The sequence below is a fragment of the Neofelis nebulosa genome, chromosome 5 (genome assembly GCF_028018385.1).
Source record: "Neofelis nebulosa isolate mNeoNeb1 chromosome 5, mNeoNeb1.pri, whole genome shotgun sequence".
NCBI classification, from domain to species: Eukaryota; Metazoa; Chordata; class Mammalia; order Carnivora; family Felidae; genus Neofelis; species Neofelis nebulosa.
This window is the reverse complement of record NC_080786.1, coordinates 54086439-54107763: the sequence shown is the minus strand read 5'-3', so window position 1 is coordinate 54107763 and position 21325 is coordinate 54086439. Positions and strand designations below refer to the sequence as shown.

The following is a 21325-nucleotide window of genomic DNA, read 5'->3' as shown; positions in this document are numbered from 1 at the left end:
GTAGCAAATCTAGATCAGTGATAGGGCTAATATTTTTCATGGGGCCAGTAGTTTACGTTGGCAAACACACGTCCCTCCAAGATTATGATGCTGTTTCATAGAGATTAATAGACATTACAGACCATCTCATGACTTTTCTGTAAGTTGTGCTTTTTTCCGTAATGCCAGGAGATGGCGTAATAGAAATTGGGATTCAGATGTCTTGCTGTGTCTTTAGTGACCACTAAGATAGCGTTTATATGTGGCACTAACATTCAGGTAAAGGCACGAGCTGGGCGAGGGCAAAACTATGTATTTTTCTTTTTGAGCCATATAAATTATTTTTGGTGTCTGATCTTTTTATTCCAACCCAATCTGTGCTGCTTTGTAAAACAGCTTCATTCCCTGAATTACTGAATTAACATTGTGAACGTTGTACCCTGGTTTAATGTTATTATATGAAATAGTTCCCTTTAGTCCATATAATAGTTCGGAAAGGAGAGAGTTTTTGACACTTAAATATATTTTGAAGTTACAAATCACAGATATAAGGAGAATGCATTTTCATTATAAATTGCTATAAATGACGTGTTGAGAGCAACTGCAGACTTCCTTGTCTGCTTTTAGATGGAGCGAAGACCAGAAACCTGCTAACAGACACACAGCTGATTATCCTTGCTGCGAAGTTGGGGAAGGAGTGGATGAAAATGGCCATTGCCAACTTGGAGTTGGAGAGGAGCGATATTGAAGATATCCAGGAGAAGAAAGAAGATGTTACGATCTATAACTTTAGGGTGCTGAAGAAGTGGCAAGAAAAGGAGCAGAGTAATGCCACAGCCCAGAATTTATACAACTGCTTGAAAAGCATCTCCGTTGAAGTCCAAGATGTGCTGAAAGGTGAGCAAGAAATTCTCTTAGTCGTTTTACTTCGAATCAAGCTCTGTCTTTCAAAGAGCCAGTTTCTATGATAGAATGTGTTGCTTGCTTATTTGTGAGCTTGGATTCAGAGAATTATGTTAATGTAGGGTGAGCACGTGGGCTGCCACAATCTAAGTAAAGGTGAATGGTTTGTGTGTGGGATCAGAGGAACGGTTGAGATCCCATCTCAAGTGCTGGCTGGCTTTGTGACGGAGCAAATGCTCAACCTAACTTTAAGCCTCTCTGTTCCGCTTTGGCAGATGGATGCAAAAACCCCTGTGTCCTAAGTTTATTGTGAGAATGATAAAAGATAATGCGTGGAAAGCTCCAGGCAGGTAGTAAGGCTCTCTAAGGGGTAGTTAAAAATGTCATTATGGTACTTGAGACATTCAGCTTTCTAGGCCTCCCGTGGCACTGAAGCAGTGCCGGGGGAGGCCACTGGGTGGCACCAGTGAACCTCAAGTGGCAAAAGTGGAGCCCAGAGGAGGGCTCAAGTTTCTAGTCTCAATCCAGAAAACTGCAAGTTCCTTCCTTTGTGTGTAAGCTCGTCTTTTTTTGTGTGTATGGTTTGATCTAGCACATCAGTGAAACCAACTCTAAACTTTATTATACATTCTTACCATAGTTAACAAATGTAGTGTTACTTCTCAAAAGCCTCAGTAAGTCAGAGAGAGGTTTTTATTTGGAATTCTAGTTGGACTTTTTATTCCAAAAAAGAATGTAAAAATGTGTATATGCCCCACAAGTTTGTATGAAAAGTAAAATCACTCTGTGATCACTCAGAATGCTTTTGAGATCTTGTGGGCTTATCTCCCCTGTAGATTTTGGGTGCAGAAGCCTCAAGTAAATAGAATATCTGGTTTTAGTGCCAAATTTTTCATTCATATTCCTGGAAATGTTGAAATTTTGTAAATTACTAAGGCTCACATGTGGAAATCTGCTTATTTGCATATAGACGCTTCTGCCTATTGACAACAATGGCCTCTGTGCTGTGATAACCAAATAATCACAGCCTCTTCCATCAAAACAACCTTGAAAAAAATGTCTCTCACAAACTCTATATAATGGGTTATTTTGTTTTCTGTTTGTGTCTGCTCCTGATCTCACTAGACACTTGACTTGTTGCTATATTAGAACCATAAAGGGGTTTGTGAGATTTTTTTTTTAGCCTTGAAAAAAATCATGAAAGCTAGCTTATTAGTCCAATTCCCTCATTAAATAGAAAAACAAAACTCTTCTGTGAATTAAAAAAAAAACGCGCAAAAAAAGCAAAATTTACCAATATTTTGTGCTGTTTGTGGCCAGAAATTGGTGGAATTTTGTATTTTTATCAGGATGTTTTAGCATCTTGCAACTAGTCTTTAAATTACAGTGGCTTATCTTCAGCTCAGGAAAACCCAGCCACTTGGAGAAGTTCCTTTTTGAAATGGATGGGTGATTTTTCTCTAAAAGCATGCCTCTGTCTTCCCCTAACAGTGAATCCCTGAATTTGTTTGTATTCTTTCTTTTGTTAGGTTTCTTACAGGAAAGGTGAAGTTTGGAAGATGGACTGAAAAAGGAAGCCTCAGGAACTTTTACCTGTAAAGACCAACTTCAACTGGTAATTGGGTATGGACTTGATGAGATCTTGAACTTCACAGTCTGTGGAGGCAGCTCCTTTCACTGGGGGCCATTCTGCAGCTCACATTATTCAGGGGTAGAGAAAATGTAAAATATTTGGAAAACTTAAAAAACCTCTAGATTTAAAAAAATTTTTTGCACCTCCTACTCACACCATCCTGCCCTGCTTCCCCACCCAACATCTGTCCTTAACAAAGGTGCTTAAAATGACTCAGTCAGGTGAGAAATGTGGTAATTTTCCTTTTGGAGTCTGTGAACTATGAAATTCATATCAAGTATTTGAAACCTTTTTAGCAACTCAGTGGTAGTGTGCTTAAACTTGCACCAATGTAGTTGAGCTTTTCTCATACTGACATTAATAATGAGAGATACCTTCCTGTTCTTTTAGCCCCCACTCAGGCATACATTCCCCTGGGTACAATATATCTTTTTATGTGGGATGATTTCCATAGATCACATTACCAACCTGTCTGGCTAGTGGTCTGTTAAACCATTAAACCAATCATGTTACCTTGTCCTTGAGTGATGAGAAAGGAATATAATCCAGTCCCCATCCCGTGTTGAGGTGCACGCTTAGAGGTGATCTCATCTCAGTGGGGAAGTTCAACTGGATGGATGGTCAGAGAGTCCCTTCAAATTTTATTAACCTTCCAAAATCACAAGGCTAAGCACTACATTTCTTGACTCTCAGCCTGGAATCGTTTACTTTCTGCTGGGGGGAGAGATGCTACTCAGAAATAGCCAGAGCAGGACCAAGGGAAAAATGTCATGTCTTCTTGAAGAAGACTTGCCCCAGGGAATAATGAGCCACATTGGCTCTTGTTAATTGGTGAAATGGTTTTTTGGGTATGTATAGATATTGTCACTCTCCTAGAATCATGCATGTGGCGATTAACATTTCGGATATGTTTTGTTAACTTATTTCAACTAACTATAAATTACCATTGGTCTTCTGTAGGAATTAGCTGGAGAATAAAATAAATCTCAATGAATTAATCAGAGAAATACACTTTAACTATTGTTTTGCCTGTGAAGAACAAATTCACTTTATAGGGATGAACATATTTTTAATTGTCAGGGATCCTGTGGAATTCAAGTCAGTGTCACTTTATGAGTTTTTTTTTTTTAAATTGTACTATACACTAGGAAACACATGGAGTTTTAACATTCAGGAATGTAAAATACTTAAAGGACTTGAATTTTTAAATGTTCATTATTTTTTATAAGTTTTCTGAAGAAACGCATAATTCCAGAGGTGCTTTGTATGTAAGCCGGTTTCCTAACAATTTTTCATAGTATGAATGAAAGGAAGAAAAATAAATCTGCATTTGTACAGTACTAATACGTGTCCTTTATATTGTTATTTACTTCTCAATTATTTTTTTAAAGCATCTTATTTCTTGATTTCTGTTACCTTGGCCATTTGGGCATTAGTTGGTTTTGTTCCCAGCTCTCCACGTCATGGACGGGGGCTAAGTGTAGAGCAGGGCAGGCTGGTTCACCCAGGAGTTGGCGGAAATTTGGAAGAACCTGCCCATCCCCTTGTTCCCTTAACTGTCCTCACTCCAGGAATGACTGAGTGTATGACTACATCCCTCCGCATCTTGTTACTGGAAGGTGCATTTTTATTTAAAACTAGGTGGGTTCCTCTTAGTTCTTCACGTGTGCATCTCTCTAGAGGGGTTTTCCTGCACATTTGAGGCTCATTTTTTAATGTTATTGAATTGCTTTAGGGGCAGATTTTCCTCCCCTGCATTGTCATGTGGAAACACGTTTTCACTCCATTTCCTGAAGAGGACATCATATTTGCTGATAAGGTGTCCTCAGTGAGGCCGTTGGCCCAGCCCTTTGCCTGTTACTGGAAGTCCTTCTTGGGGTAAAGCAGCGTACTGCTTGCTGGGGGGTGTGATCCCAACTGGGTGACCAGGGATTTACTGCTGGGATTGTGTCTTTTCCAGCCCACATCCCGATGTTTGAGTGTTTACGATAAGGGCTCTGTAAGCTGCTGATATTAACACAGAAGCCCTGGGGTTTATTTCTGAGCATGGAGTTCTGAGGTTTTTCCTCAGGTCCTGGGGACCTCCAGCTCTGCCCTGAAGCCTGCTGGAGGATTTAGATCCAGTCTGTTCCAGTCGTGATGTAGATTCCTGGTTAGACAAGACAGCCTGGAGTTAGTCAGACATCTTTATCCTGTGGCCGTCCATTCTTGCTGTCTGTTGGAACCTCTAGCTTGCATTCATTTTTAGATTAGGGTATGCTCTGTGCATTTATAGGACTGTTTTATGTTCAAGCAAGTTGGGAAGTCTAAGAGATGGTTTTGTTACTTAGTAAAAACTCAACTGCAGGCAGGACTTGGACTAGTTTGGTGAGTTTTTAACTTTCCCTGATCTGTAGAGGTCATTTGTGAGATCTTATCTGTAACCTGCATCGATAAAGCATTCAGAAGTGGAGTTTCTCCAGGAGGGGTTTACCAAGGGATTTGGAGGGGGTGTTGAGGAGCCTGGCTGGACCTGTGGCCCACTCCTGTCAGGGGCAGTGTGAGAACCAGCCGATGAGATGATTGCCTGGGCCTCTCGGAACTACCATTGAGGGGTTTGTGTGGAAGTCACGTGCAAGGGGAAGTAGACCGCTCTTTGGTTCACCAGTGTGAAGTGTTGGCATATGGCTTCTAATGGATAGTGACCACATCATGCCCAACCATATACGTGAATTGCATAAATCAACAGGCTTACGAATTTTGGATTTTTCCTCAGTCTAAGCATGTACAATTGTTTTGAACCAAGCAAACATATGCATTTTATAATTAAAAGAGAAAAAAATTTTTTTGGTAATTGGGAATGCTATGATTTTTAAAGACAGAAGACTTTCTCTTTATTCCTAGATTAGAAAAAGAAATGAGAAACATATGGGAGCCCATGAAGATTGGCCATTCTCTCGCTTTCTACCACTTTTAAGTGCCTGGGCCTGAGAACACATAGACATGAGTAACATGACATTTTCCATACTTGAGGTTCGCATGGTATAGTGAGTGGAAGCGAAGATCTATAAATAACCCTGGTGATGTTTGTATGGTTATGACAACGATGTCCCTTGACTCACTAGGCCCTTAATATAACCAAAGGCAAAGGGTACAATGGTTGCACAGGCTGGAACCAGGCCTCCTGGAGTTAAATCACAATGCCTGCCACTTACTCATCATGCGGGATTATATGGTTTCTTACCTTAGTTTCCTCGTCTATAAAAAGGGGAAGGTAGGGGGTGCCTGGATGGCCCAGTCGGTTAAGTGTCCGACTTTGGCTCAGGTCATGATATCGCAGTCCGTGAGTTCAAGCCCCGCATCGGGCTCTGTGCTGACAGCTCACAGCCTGTTTCAGATTCTGTGTCTCCCTCTCTCTCTGACCCTCCCCCGTTCATGCTCTGTCTCTCTCTGTCTCAAAAATAAATAAACGTTAAAAAAATTTTAAAAATAAAAAAGATAAAAAGGGGAAGGTAGGGATGCCTGGGTGTCTCAGTCAGTTAAGTGTCTGACTTCAGCTTGGGTCATGATCTCATGGTTTGTGAGTTCGAGCCTTGAGTTGGGGTCTGTGCAGGCAGCACGAAGCCTGCTAGGGATTCTCTCTCTTTTCCTCTCTCTCTCTCTCTCTCTCTGCCCCTTCCCCGCTTGCACTCCCTCTCTCAAAATAAATAAATAAACTTTAAAAAAAAAAAGGGTTGGGGGGCAGATAGTAGTTTCTCCTTGTAGGATTATTGGGGGAATTTTATACATTTTGTGGTAAACACTTAGAAACACACCTGGCATTTAGTTAGCACCCAGAAAGCATTAATATTGCTTCTTAAAAAGGTTACATGAATATATTGGCTCTGATGTTATACTGATGTCCTAATTCATATTCATATATTTAAGTAAGCTCTGTGCCCAAAATGGGGCTTGAACTTATGACCCTGAGATCAAGAGTTGCATGCTCTACTGACTGAACCAACCATATGCTTCTCCACATTTGTATTTTTAATACCATATTGAAAGATAACATAAATACAACTAAAGTTTTTGACTTGTTCTCACCAAATACATTTCAACCAAAAAAATGATACAAATCAATTTTTGAAAATGTGGTTGGGTTTTTTTTTTATTTAAAATAGATTTCTCGGGGCGCCTGGGTGGCTCAGTTGGTTAAGCGTCCGACTTCAGCTCAGGTCACGATCTCGCGGTCCGTGAGTTCGAGCCCCGCGTCGGGCTCTGGGCTGAGGGCTCAGAGCCTGGAGCCTGCTTCCGATTCTGTGTCTCCCTCTCTCTCTGCCCCTCCCCCGTTCATGCTCTGTCTCTCTCTGTCCCAAAAATAAAAAAAAAAAAAAAAAAAAAAATTTTTTTAAATAAATAAAATAAAATAGATTTCTCGGTCAGCTCAGACTGTTACACCAAAATACCACAGACTGGGTGGCTTCAACAGCAGACATTCATTTCTCACAGTTCTGGAGGCTGGGAAGTTTGAGATCAGGATGCTGGCAGATTTGGTATCTGGTGAGGGCTCTCATCCTGCTTTGTACACAGCCACGCGTCACTGTGTCCTCATGTGGGGGTCAGAGGGTCTCTCCCAGTCTCTTTTTTCTTTAATTAAAATTTTTTATTATTTTTTTTATTGATTGATTTTGAGAGAGGGAGAGAGAGAGAGCACATGTGCATGCAAGTGGGGAAAGGGGCGGGGAGAGGGAGAGACTCCCAAGAAAGCTCCCTGCTGTCAGCACAGAGCCTCACATGAGGCTTGATCCCACTAACTACGAGACCATTACCTCTGCCAAAAGCAAGAGTCAGATGCTTAACCAACTGAGCCACCTAGGCGCCCCTCTTCCAGTCTCTTCTTACAAAGGCACTAATCCCATCATCAGGGCTCCATGCTCCTGACCTAATTCACCTCCTAGTGTCTCATCTCTAAATATCATCGCACTGGAGAGCAGGGCTTCAACATAGGATTTTTAAGGGGACACAAACATTCAGTCTGTGGCGATATTGTAACGTATTTTGTCTTAAACTAGGAAGCCACATTATGCTAGCTAGAACCGTATGTTTAGTCTTCAAACAAGGACAGCACCTGAATGGTTTGTTCAGGGTGTTACGGCAGAGGACTCACCGTTTCTGTCAGTGCTGGGCCCCAGACAAAGCTGTTCTTTCTTCCCTTTCTGTCCCTATGTTTTCTTTCCTCATTAAGGTATCTAAGGTCCTTTTGCATCACTTGAGCTGTCCAAGACAACCCTTGGACGTCTGGCCAGACTGCTCCCCAGAACTGTTCCCTTTTCCTAAAGCTCTGGGCCCTCAGTGGGACAGCTGTCAGCTGTTTTTTGTGTTCATTCTCCGATTAAGTCATTCTCAGGTGTGAGAAACACTTTCACTTTTTTTTTTCTTTTAAAAATAATTTGTTAATCAAATGAATCTCTAACAGACTAGGACTGGGAAATATTTTTAGTGGGGGAACCTCGGTCTTAAGCCGAGAAAAACTTTTTTTCTTTTTTTTTTAATATTTATTTTTGAGGGGAGGGAGGGGCACAGAGAGAGGGAGACACAGAATCCGAAGCAGGCTCCAGGCTCTGAGCTGTCAGCACAGAGCCCGAAACAGGGCTCGAACCCATGAACTGTGAGATCATGACCTGAGCTGAAGTTGGATGCTTAACTGACTGAGCCACCCAGTCGCCCCTTTTTAAAAAAATTTTTAATGTTTATTTATTTTTGAGAGAGGAACCTCGGTCTTATTAAGTTACTTTGCTCCCCATCCTTTGTTGTGTGAAGGCAGGGACTTGCCCCAGACACCTGGCACACGCCTGTGATAATGCTGCGCGGGGACAGGGCATCGCTGAAATCTTTAAACAACCTTCACACTTTGAAAAAATTAACAGTGAGCATTGACTAGACGCCAGCACTGTCCTGTGCCATTTAATCCTCACAACAGCACTAAAATAGGGGCTACGGTTTTCTGACTTTCACAGATAAGAAAACAGTAGCAAAAGAGAGTTTAATCGATTTGGCCCCGTCACCAAGCCCAAAGACTAAGAATTTTCAAAAATGACTCATATTTATGGTCAGGTGCAGTGCCAGTGCTTTGCATGAGCTGTTCCATTTAACCTTCACTTTGATCCTCTGAGGTAGGTCCTACCAACACCTTCACTTCATAGAAGAGGAAACAGGAGAGGTTAAAACAACTTGGTCATGTTATACAACTTGTAAATTGTAGGCCCAGGCTTAAAAGAAAAGAGGAAAACGAACCATGTAATAAAGGAATTCGTTGTAAAGGGGTTTCTTGGGTCAGTCTTGTTTTGTTTTGTTTTGTTTTGTTTTGTTTTTTTGTCAACATTTTTTATTTATTTTTGGGACAGAGAGAGACAGAGCATGAACGGGGGAGGGGCAGAGAGAGAGGGAGACACAGAATCAGAAACAGGCTCCAGGCTCCGAGCCATCAGCCCAGAGCCTGACGCGGGGCTCGAACTCACGGACCGCGAGATCGTGACCTGGCTGAAGTCGGACGCTTAACCGACTGCGCCACCCAGGCGCCCTTGTTTTGTTTTTTTAATGTTTGTTTATTTATTTTTGAGAGAGAAAGAGCACAAGTCGGGGAGGAACAGAGAGAGGGAGGGAGACACAGAGTTTGAAGCAGGCTTCAGGCTATAAGCTGTCAGCACAGAGCCCAACACGGGGCTCAAATCACAAAATGTGAGATCATGACCTGAGCCGAAGTCAGATGCTCAACTGACCGAGCTACCCAGGTGCCCCAAGGGCCAGTCATGTTTTTTTTTTTTTTTTTTTTTTTTTTTTTTTAATTTTTTTTTCAGCGTTTTTTATTTATTTTTGGGACAGAGAGAGACAGAGCATGAACGGGGGAGGGGCAGAGAGAGAGGGAGACACAGAATCGGAAACAGGCTCCAGGCTCCGAGCCATCAGCCCAGAGCCTGACGCGGGGCTCGAACTCACGGACCGCGAGATCGTGACCTGGCTGAAGTCGGACGCTTAACCGACTGCGCCACCCAGGCGCCCCTTGAAGCATATGTCATGGTAATTTCTAGAACCAAAGTAGGGCTCAGTTGGTTGGGCGTCTGACTTTTGATTTCAGCTCAGGTCATGATCCCACGGTCGTGGGATACAGCCCCGAGTTGGGCTCCATTAGGAGACGGCTTAAGATTTTTTTTTCCTTCTTCCCCTCTCCCTCTGCCCCTCTCCTCCATTCACGCTCTCTCTCTAAAATAAATAAAATTTTAAAAAAGAACCAAAGTAACACCTGTATTCCTCTGTACTCATCCTGTCCACAGATGGACGATCTGCTTGCCTCTCCTTGTTTCTGGGCACAGACAACCGGCCAGACAACAGACAAGTCGCCATTCCAAGTGAGGGATGGCAGCAAGTCTATGGCTCCAGCCCCATCAAGCCCTCGAGCTCTTCTAACCGTAATCAAAGCTGCTGAAACCCCAAACCCAACACTTAAAGGCAAGAAATTCCTGTTTGTGAATCCCTTGAAGGTCATTCAAATTTGTGGAGGAATCCCTAAAGAAAAGAGGAGATGTATTGGGATCTAGTTTCTGATGGTTTCTACTTAATTGTATATCAAGGGGGGTGAGAGTCTGAACAAATGAGTCAGTTTGCCACACAAATGAGGACCTGGGGTGGCCAATACACATCCCCTCTTGGTCCACAGGGATCCCAGCTAGGATGTGATGAACAGGAGTCACAGGAGGAAGGGGGCAGGGCACACCAAATCTTTCCTTTCCTATGGCCTTTTTGTGTTAAGGAGGAAGACGATTATCAGAGTACTAAAATTACATGGTATTCTGCCAGGTGAATCTTTTAAAATTCACATGGTTTAGAGAATTAAAAAGATGGAATTTAATATTTGGATCATTAAGAGCACATCTCTTAAGCCAAAGAGAGGCAATTATCCATGTGGTTCAGGCAGAAGTTCTATATAATTTAAAGCAAATGGAGAGTTTTTCTCATTGTAATTTAGAAACAGCTTCTCCTGAGGGCCCAAAGTGTCACAAAATTTAGAATAATTTAACTAGAAGGACTCTTAATGATGTTTTTCCCAGTTGGAGGATATTATTATGTATTTGTCTAATGCACAGCATGTTATGGTTAACAGGGAAGAAACATTTTTATGTATTTTACTTTCAGATGTAGATGCTGAACAAAATATACTCTCAAAAACCATAACTCATTCGATGGCCTTAGTATTAGAGCATATCTAGTCTAATGAGTCTCCCTTTAAGAAATTGGGGAAGAGGTGCCTGGGTGGCTTAGTCAGTTAAGTGGCTGACTCTTGGTTTTGGCTCAGGTCATGATCTCACAGTTCATGGGATCGAGACCCGCTGTTAGTGCAGAGCCTGCTTGGGATTCTCTGTCCCTCTCTCTCTCTCTCGAAATAAATAAATAAACTTAGGAAAAATAAAATAAAATAAGAGATTAGATAAACTAGGACATGGGTAAGAATATTGTGGCATTCTTTCTAAGGGAATGTTGTTCACATTTCATTGGAGTTTTCAGTTTTCCCACAACATGTATTTTAACACTTAAAATATTCCAATTACATTAGAAAAATATGAGAATTACTTTATTCAATCATTTTATTTTTAGAATGTAAGGTATTTCTCAAATCCATTGGATAATAAATATTTTAATAAATATAACATAAATAAATATAAGTTAGCTCACATGCTTTCATGAACACAAAATTATATAAATAAGTATTTTAAAATAAATTATGCTTGGGTGTTTGTGTCTACAAACACTTAGGTACAGAAATAGCTTATAAATTCTTGCTTTTCTATTAAAGGGAAAAGAAAAACATGTTCAAGGAAGGACATTTTCCCTCTTTAGCAATTTGCTCATGAAAACTTAAAAACAACTTATCCCTCCCTAGTAAATGTGAAATAGACTTGGTCAAAGGCATCACGTGGACATAACAGTCATATCTTTCAAATTTTGGGTGGCAACTAATGTAAACAAGTATGAGAATTATTGTACTAGCTTAAGGAGGACCAGGTCAAGCCACCCACTCCCTGGTTCTTAACCCACATCCTGTGAAATATATATATATATATATATATATATATATATATATGTTTTTTTGGTTTTTTTTTTCTTTTTTGGTTCACATTTCTGTAAAAGTGGCTTTAAGGTTGGGAGAGACTTCAGCTTTTTAGGAAGAATTCAGATAGTTCATCATTCTATTGATGGTCACTGCACGAATTCTGAAAGCATGAAGAAGTATGCAGAGCTTGATTTTAGTTTTATAAAAATCCGGTTCTTCCAGGGAGGAGTTCTGTGGCACAGTCACACTGTTGACATTCAGGGCCTAGGAGAATAAATATTAAGGATGACATATACAGTATCCCAAAATTAAAACGTTCATCCGTAAAAATGGGTGAAGCCAATACATGTCTCAGAGCCTGCAACCCACTCACTCATTACATCTCCTAAACCCGACCCAAATCTACTCCCATCCAGATGGCCAGGCAGAACCTGAGAGAAGAAATACTCATTATCCAAGCACATGGATCTTCAGTGAGCTCTGAAAAGACCCTTAAAGCTATTTAGAAAATCATCAGTGGGAGTTACATTTTAGAAGGGAACAATTCTGTTAAGATGACATCTGCTGCAATATCTAATTAATTTTTATATGTTCTACTAAGAAGCTAAGTCCTTTTTAGAACAGAGAGGTGACGGATTGCTATTGATCGGAAAACTCCATGAGTAACAGACTTGTTTGGTGCACTCATTTGTGACAGATAAATAAACCTGGCAATGGATCTCTCAGTTTTAGCCTGTTAATTTGCTAACACAATGCAAGATCTTATATTGGCACAATGATCAATGCTTTCACTTATTCCCTGCAAAAAGCCTAAGAGAAAGGCGGGGTGGGTAAATTCATCCCATTTTACAAGGAAAAATACTGAGCCCCCAAGTTGTGAATGGTTTGTGCATGGCTGGCTGATTCCCAGGAGAATGGATTCCAGTGCCCAAATCACCTGACTCTGAGACCTGAAAATGAAATATCATCTACAACTCTCTAGATGGTAACGTTCTTTGATACCTGCGTGAAGTTCACTGCCTTTCCAACAGTAATTTGGCACAAAGAAGGAAAGAAAGGAGAATAAATTCTTTTTCAGACAATGATTTCTGACATCATACTTCTTTTTATCCTATGCCCTGGTCACCAAGATAGTCACACGGCTTTTGCTTAGGTGAATATTTCTATGTTTTGTATTAGCATCACATGCTATGATGATTCAGAAATTACAAAGCAAGCTCTTGTCTCTGAGTAACATTGTGGATATTAGGGGATAGGTCATTCTTTTTATTTAATGCACATTTTAGTTCAAAATGGGTCACACCCAGGCATCAGCCTCAGTTGTTTTCTCTGACAATTATGCAGTTACGCATGTTGGCCTCTCAATGCACATCATGGAACTTTAAAAAAAAAATTTTTTTTTAATGTTTATTTCTTGAGAGAGAGGGAGAGACAGAGTGTGAGCAGGAAAGGGGCAGAGAGAGAGGGAGACACAGAATTCAAAGCAGGCTCCAGGCTCTGAGCTGTCAACACAGAGCCCAATATGGGGCTCGAACCCAAGAACCATGAGATCATGACCTGAGCTGAAGTTGGAACGCTCAATTGACTAAGTCACCCAGGTGCCCTCATCATGGAGCCTTTTGAGTGACAGGATAAGTGTAGTGGAATCCCTTTGATGGGGGTTTAAATCCTGGCTCTACCACTTATAAGCCATGTGGACAAGCGGCTAACTCTAAGCTTTGGTTTCCTCCTTTGTACATACCCCCTGTGGTGGTTGTGGAGACAACATAAGAAAATATATGAAAACATCTGCAAAGAGCCTGGTATATACCATATCATCAACAAGTGGGAGTTTGCTTTTCTTACGGTGACCTGCTCACCACTGGCCTTTGTCAAGAGGCTCTGCATGGTATATGGAAGGGCAATTTCAGGCCACTCCCAATCCAAGAAGGGGAGATTTTACACTTCATCAGGGACCGTGACTAGCTGTCTCAGCATGAAGAAGGTGCTCTTACTGGTAGTATGAAGGTCTTACCTGTAACAGCTCATCAATAGCTGTCAGCATGTTTTGATCCAGAAAGATCTGCCTTTTAGGATCCATTAACAGCTTTGCATTCATGGCCTTGAACTCCACCTGGTACATCTTCAAGTCCTCATAGATACTGCTAAGGCACAGGGTCTAAGTGATATGACAAAATGGGAAGGAACCATTGAGATGAGCTAAAAATGTCTCCCTCCCCGCCACCATTGCATTTGAGGAAGGAAAGAGTTTTTGTATCTTACCGTCATAAAAGAGGTCTTTTTGGAGGCCAGGCAACTCCCATTCTAGAAGAAAAGATAATGAGACATCAATGATATGAATTCATCATATGAGCTAAAACCTATGATTTTCTGACTTACAGTTATCAGAGAGATCTCTCTGGAAGCCAGGCAACTCTCATTCTAGAGGAAAAAAAAACATATCAAAGATATTAATTCTCAATATACATTTTCCTTACTTTTCTTCTCAAACATATCTTTTTATTGTGGTAAAAAACATAGAACATAAAATTGCCACCTTAACTATTCTTAAGTGTACAGTTCAATAGTGTTAAATATATTCACATTGTTGTAGAAAACGTATTTGTTTTATATATATATTTTTCAAGTCCAACTTCTGAAGTGGGACCTGTTAAAGTCTCACGATGATGGAGACCCGAAACATGCACATTTTTAGAAGAAGATGAGGTTTGATGCACAGCTCTTCACTGTATTACATACTTTGAGAAGAAAATCAACAATACCATGGTTAATTCCAGTGGTAAGCAGGCCTCCACTGTGCTGGTTTTATCTTTTGTGATATCTTCATGATCAATCTCTTCGGAAGTGCAGGAGTAAAATTCTAGAGTTTGTCTGGCCTGTAAAAAACAAAGAGTAACCCGGTTTATAATATTAATAAGGCACCTGGATTCCTATGAGGCTGGCACCCCACGGTACCAGCAAGGTGAGAGCTGGCTGTCCTTGTCATCCATCTCTTTGACCTGCAGGAAATTTGGGATCTTCTTAAGACAAAAGGAAACCAGTTATTTACATTCTCCCTCCCTCCCTCCTCTCTCCCTTCGCTTAGGACATGTTTCTCTGGATGATGTGTTTTTCCATTATGTAAACACTATAAATCATTTCAACAGGCTGTGCTAATCAGCATCCACACCACGCTGTGACACTTGCTTCTGGTGAAAACAGTTTTTGGTTTTTTCCTTTTGCCAAAGGACCTGTGTTTTATGAACATCCTTTTCAAGTATAACTTGTAAAGGCGGAACTGGTGAGGTCACAACTTGAGGGATATAACGAACATGTAACCCTAAAGACAAGTGGAGATTTAATTTGCGGTACATACACACACACAAACGCACAGATGTCACCCTACAAGCATGTTGGAAAGCACTGTTGAATGTAACTATGAAACTTATCTAAGAAGTCAGTAAATCTGATTGAAGATTGACATCTTTTTTCCATTCATCAAGCCTCACGTATGCAAGTAGAGTCCTCCCTCTTATCGGTGCCTTTGCTTCCTTGGTTTCCGTTACCTGCCTGCCAGCAACCATGGTCCGGAAGTAGACGATCTTCCGATACACGGTCAAAAGGTTAATAGTAGCCTAACACTGTGTCACAGTGCCCGTCATTCACTTCGCTTCATTTCATCACATAGGCATTTTATCATCTCACCTCATCATAAGAAGGGTGAGTACAGTACAGTAAGAGATTTAGAGAGAGACACATTCATGTAACTTATTATAATACATTGTAATTGTTCTGTTATTAGCTATTGTTGTTAATCTCTTATCATAGTTATGTGTGTAGAGGAAAAAACATAGTATAGGGTTCGGTATGGTCTGCAGTTTCAGACATCCACTGGGGGGGTCTTGGAACATATCCCCCTTGGATAAGTGGGTGCTTACTGTACTAAGGAACATGACAAAGAAGAGGACTGTGTTATGTTATGCCCCCTTAGGATCCCAAGTTCAGCTGCAGAGACAGCAAAGTCCCCAATGATTAGGAGTCATGTCAGCAGGTGAGAAGTGCTGAGAAGGGTATGAAGGCTTCACCAGTGATGGGACATCTGCATTAAGTGGATCAGAAGACTGACAGGCAAAGGAGAGAGAATTTCAGGCAGAGGGAACTGCATGAACCATCATCAAGGCTTGAGATACAGAACATGTTGCCCCATCCCCCCAGGTCCCTATCCATTTCCCAACCCCTGGAACCTGAGAATATGTTACACGGTCAAGGGGAATTAAGGTTGGTGATGAAACGAAGGTTGCTAATCAGCTGACCTTAAATAGGGAGGTTATCTTGGATTATCTGGGTGAGTCCAATGGAATTGCTGCGTTGTTATAAATGGAAGGAAGCAGGAGAGTCAACGTCAGAGTAATGGAGCACGAGGACAACTCAACTGGCCATTACTGGTTTTGAAGATGGAAGGAAGCCATACACCAAGGAATGTGGGCTGCCTTTAGAAGCTGGAAAAGGCAAGAGAATGGAATGGATTCTCTCCTGGAGTCTCCAGAAAGGGACACACACAGCTCTGCTCACACCTGGATTTTAGCCCATTTCAGATTTCTGAACTCCAGAGCCGTAAGATAATTAATGTGTGTTACCACTTAGTCTGTGGTAATCTGTTATAGCAGCAACAGGCAACTATACACTGTTCCTGGAGGTATTCACACGGACGTGGGCAGCCACTCTCCCGAGCAGGCTGTAAAGCATTAGATTTGGAAATACAGGCCCTCTGTTGTAGTTCTTCAGAGATTTTCAAGAGAAGCTGGAAATTTGGATTCTTATATGGAAGGTCCACTTTTTCAATGGCATCAAACTCAAAATCAAAACCAAATACAAAAGCTACAGGCCAAACTCTACAAATCCATGGGCTGTGAATTGCATGCACTTGCCACCTCTTTCCTCTGCGGTAGCCAGCTCGTGTGTTCTATCAAATTGGACAAAGGAATGATATTAAAAAATATCAGATTGAGTTCTGCAATCTTTTGACCTTTGGCGCTGTCCTGGGGAGTAGAAGAGTTAGCTTTTTCACGTAAAGCATCTACTGAAATTGCAGCTTCTAAATTTTATCCACAGTGAAACTTTCTTCAGGAATTAAAGCACTTTTCTCTGCCGTTTTCATCTGCTGAGTTGCCTTTTTAATTAAGATCGACTGAACTGTGAGGAGCAACTGGCAGCATATTGTGAAAGATTAGAAGAGGAAAAGAATTCTTTAAGGCCTTGTGGCATTGACCTCATTTTAAGACATTCATAAAACAACAAGAAATTCAGGCAAGATTTACTAGAGAACAGGAAGGCAAAAGGACCGCTTTTAAAACATCAGTCTTGGGTTGCTTCAGCAAAAGCTGTAGGTATTGAAGCACTTTTGAAAGGAAAATAATTTTTTTTGCATTAAAATATGAAACCTAAGAAATGAATGAAGCTGTCAATAATATTAGATAAGTTTCTCCTTCGAAAATGAAGGCGGGGCGCCTGGGTGGCTCAGTCGGTTAAGTGTCCGACTTTGGATCAGGTCATGATCTCTCCGTTCCCGTGTTCAAGCCCTGCTCTGGGTTCTGGGCTGACAGCTCCGAGCCTGAAGCCTGCTTCAGATTCTGTGTCTTCCTCTCTCTCTCTGCTCCTCCCTCACTCACACTCTGTCTCCCTCTCACTCAAGAATAAATAAACATAAAAAAAATTTTTTTTTAAAAAGCCAGAAAATTGAAGGCTGGACGTGCACTGTCACAGGCCCCCTGAAATGTTGCTCAGACAACAAACTGGGTCACTACACTGGAAGCTGGCGAGCAGTGTGAGGGGCAAGCCTAATTCATCTTTGTAGCCCCTAGAGCACAGAGGCTGCACCTAATAATGGTTTCCTGGATTGATAAGTGTGTCAGAGAAACAGTGTGGGCTTGACACAATTCCATCTCTGTTGGCAGGCTACAGGGAACACTGTAAATATCCACTTTCCTCTGCGTAGACACAGCCAAAATGAATGCCATTATAATTTATTACCACTCTTGCTTTCTCTGGAGACACAATTTCATTGAGACTCTTTAGCTAATAGTTGGGCCCTTTATAAAGTTCCCTCTCCCCTTCTTGACAGCTCCTGATTAAAGTCCACAATTTCTTTGCAGTTCTTTCGGGTGACCAGAGGTTCAGAGAAGCCCCCGTCCCTAGAGAGGCTGCAAAGTGGGAACAAGAACACTGGAAAACTCACCTTATGAAGCGTGTTGCCGATGGCTCGCAGCAGGGTTTGGGAGTGGTTGAGGCACTGGAACATTCCTGGGCTTGGTGTGGGTGTGGGGAGGTTCCTGGCCAAACTGAGGTGGTCCAGGTGGTTTAACAGGACCAGGATGGTTACAAGGAGGAGGCCTGGAAACCAAGCGAGGAGCAGGCTGAGCTGGTCAGCTTGGTTTGGCCTGCCTCTACCTTCCACCCATCTCCACCTATCCACATCTTACCAGCATCCACCTCCCTCCCCCGTCTCCAATCTTCCTTCATCACCTGAGAGAGGAATCAAGTTCTTGGAAAGTAGTGCTCTATTCTGGGGCTAGAAGCCAACTCCCTGTGAAGGACCCCTGTTGAGCTCGGACAAAGGTGTTGGACTCATAGCTCACACAGAAAAGGCCTCTATTTCACTAGTAGGGAAACTGAGGCCAGGCAGTGAAGTGACTGGCCCAGACTCCTAGCCTAGTGTTTGGAAACAGTGGGGTGACAAAGCCTCACTTTGAAGCTGGCTGGGATCTGCCCTTTTCTAACTGTAGCTGAGGGACCCTGAGGGAGAAACGCAGCGCATGGAGCCTCAGTTTCAAATCTGTGAAGTGGGCAGATAAGGAGACAATATCCTATTTAGTGCATGGTAAGCACGCAGTCACGCTTTTTTTTCACCTTTGCACGAGGCTGCTGACAGCCTGCCAGTCTCCCCCACAGCGGGTCCCAAGTTTCTGCCTCCTCTTCCCTGGCTGCCGCCCTCCCCACCCCGGCGATGAGTCTCCAGTCGGGCTGGTTACTCACCACGCGGCGGGCACATGCTGAGCGGGCACTGGCGGACACTGGGCTGGAGCTGGATCCGGACGGTGGACGCAGCAGGTGAGGGCGATGGTGGGAAGCCGACCCAGGGGATCACATTTTTATAATTGTCCCGAGGCGCGGCAGGACTTTCCCGGGACTCTGGTCTCTTGCTTGCTTTCTCTCTCTGTCTCTCTCTACATCAGCTTCTCGGTGACACGCGGAGTTCGGCCCGCGGGGTTTGCGGCGCTTTCGGATTAACTCCACGGGTGCCCGGCCGCAGGCGTTCAGGGGACGGCCCCGCCGCCTCCGGCTGGCCCAAAGCGAAAGCGAAATTCATGCAGAGTCGTGGCGCAGGGTCCCCGGGCAAGCCCGATCACTTGCGGGTCTCGGACGCCCCCGCCCCCAACCCTCCAGCTCTCGTCCCGCCGCCCTGCAGCGCCCCCTCCCGACCGAGCGCCTGTTGGTGCCACTCAGTTTCCATCTATACCCAGGATGTTCCCTGATCGTGACATCCCACCTAGTCCTGAAAGGGCTTGAGCAAATCATTCATTCATCATTCATCACTCCACATTTATTCATTCAGATGGTCCACAGCGTGCCAGGTTGACGTTGTGCTAGGCGTGGGACACCCACTGCTGAACAGGTCCTATACTAAAATCTGACTCAGTGTATTTTATTCATGGGTACTATCTTAAAATTTTTAAAAATGTTTATTTATTTTTGAGACAGGGCGAGAGACAGATTGCGAGTGGCGGAGGGGCAGAGAGAGAGAGAGGGCGACACAGACTCCAACTCAGGCTCCAGGCGGGGAACGGTCAGCACAGGGCCCGACCAGGGCTGAAACTCATGCACTGCAAAATCATGACCTGAGCTGAAGTCGGACACTTAAGGACTGAGCCATCGAGGCACCCCATGGGTACCATTGTAAATGTGGAAAGGGATGAAACAAGACTGGCTATGCAATAACTACTGTCATAGAGAATCCAGTCTCTTACAGTGTCCAGGAAAGAACCGTTACAGTTTAGTGGGGCGGATGCACAGGGTCTTGGAAGAAGCCCAGAGGGAGGGCACCTCAACAGGACAAGGAGTGTGAGGAGGGAGCAAAGGTTCCCAGAGCAGGGGCCCCCAACATGCTCCTAAAGACATTAGACTGTTCCCACTGGAAGGGGATGCAGGTTCTATGTAGCGGGAACAGGGATCAGAAGCACAGTCAAGGAGGGTACAGAGATGGGGATCTGGGGATCCTGCTGTCAGAGTGTGAGGCTGGAGAGGGCAAAGAGCCTGTGCTATGAGGGTAGTAGATGCCATGCTAAGGAGCATCTGCTCCGAGACTGGTGGGGAGCCTTGAAAGCCTTTAGGCAGGAGACATGGTTACATGTGAAGGCATGATGTGAAGATTCCCTCCGGCAGTAGTATGAAGGGTGGATCCCAGGAGTCAGGGGTAATCTCCTAGAGTAGCTGGGAGGGTGTGGCCAAGTCCTCAATCATAATGGGAAGGAGAGGGTGGTCAGGAGATATTCCCAGGGTGCTGAGTGACTCCTCAGGTGTGATGGACAGGAAGGTGCTGAAGACGGTGGAATGGAGGTTGTTCTAGGTCCTGGGCAGGGGTTACGGTGAGAAGGGAGTGCGTTTGGAGGAGACAGTGAGAAGTTCCATTTTGGATGTACTGGGTTTGAGGTTCCTGTGGGGCTTTTCAGTTCACTCATTTCTACCACAAGTATTAGTCACCCTGGGTATGTATAAAAGGGAGGGGTTGTGTTTGGTTACCTACTCAGAGCTTCTGATGTGTCTGACTGTACTCAAGCCCCAGGACTACATAACAGAGCTACCAGTGCCCACTTTTGTGCAGATGCACCAATCTTGCATAGGGAAAAGCCTTTGGGGATACAAGAAAGAAGAGTAGGTGCTTCCTCTTTCTCTCCTCTGGATCCCCATTGAAGTCAGGATGGATGAGGTCACTGCAAGTCTTGAGATGTTGCCGTAAACATCTGACAACCTCTACTGAAGATGGAGTGTTGAAGCCAATTAGGAGAAAGCTGTGTTAGCCCCTGGTCTGATTCAAACTCTCTCAGTTGTTAGCATCAGTCCCCCCAAAGTGGATCATCTATCTGCTCAAAGGTGATGAGGCACCCACTATAGGGACTTTTAGATGTGTGTAAAATGAGAGCAATAGTTGATCTCTAAGACTCCTTCCAATGTCGCTGTCTGTGAATTCCCCCATGGGGATGGAGACCAATGTGTTGTCAAAAACAATTGCATCTAGCAGATTGTATGAAGCAAGTGACAGGTGCAGAGCTGTGTTGTTGCTATAGGGCTTTAGGATGGAATTAAATTCACTTAGAGTCAGCATGAAGTCAAGTTTGTTACAACTGAGCTATGTCTCCCCTGGAAGGGCTGTCTCCTATGGAAAAGTGATTTCTGTGGCACAGATAAGCACAGGGCCTGTCTGCTTAGAATAGGTTCTTGACCTATTCTAGGCACAATTTCTAACCTATACTTTTGTGAAACAGTTCTCTGATGTGCTGCATATACTATAGCCAAGATAAAATGAAAACTTTCTTCTGGATAACATTGCTTTTTTTTAAGACACTGTCTTTGCCCATGATCATTACTACAAAAAGTCTACCATTTACTGGAAGTCTTTGGCCAATGTTATAAGGCAAGAAAAAGAAATGAGGGACTTGAAAATTGGAAAGGAAAAGACAAAATTGTCATTATTGACAGTTGATATTTTA

General features: G+C 43.1%; 2 protein-coding genes across 3 annotated transcripts in view; one reads left to right on the top strand and one right to left on the bottom strand.

Annotated features, from left to right (window-relative positions):
- Positions 1–3855, top strand: part of LOC131512092 (uncharacterized) — a 44870-nt gene extending 41015 nt beyond the window's left edge. For both annotated transcript variants that reach the window (XM_058730353.1, XM_058730354.1), the window contains exons 16-17: positions 607–876; positions 2412–3855. In XM_058730353.1, coding sequence (XP_058586336.1) covers positions 607–876; positions 2412–2431 — 290 coding nt within the window. In that variant the 3' untranslated portion in view covers positions 2432–3855. The remainder of the gene's footprint in view (positions 1–606; positions 877–2411) is intronic.
- Positions 3856–11145: 7290 nt separating this feature from the next.
- IL12A (interleukin 12A) lies at positions 11146–18971 on the bottom strand. The gene is made up of 7 exons (XM_058730375.1): positions 18594–18971; positions 17797–17951; positions 14345–14458; positions 13962–14003; positions 13845–13886; positions 13597–13740; positions 11146–11846 (listed from the first exon to the last, which is right to left on the bottom strand). Exons 1-7 carry the CDS (start codon positions 18607–18609, stop codon positions 11691–11693), a joined length of 669 nt encoding a protein of 222 aa, XP_058586358.1. The 5' UTR covers positions 18610–18971; the 3' UTR covers positions 11146–11690.
- Between the last annotated feature and the right edge of the window lie 2354 nt (positions 18972–21325).

Coding starts and splice junctions, on each gene's coding strand:
- IL12A (XM_058730375.1), bottom strand. Junction 14,459..17,796: donor TCGGCAACACGCTTCATAAG/GTGAGTTTTCCA, acceptor TGTTTTTTACAG/GCCAGACAAACTCTAGAATT. Junction 14,004..14,344: donor TACCACTGGAATTAACCATG/GTATTGTTGATT, acceptor TTTTTCCTCTAG/AATGAGAGTTGCCTGGCTTC.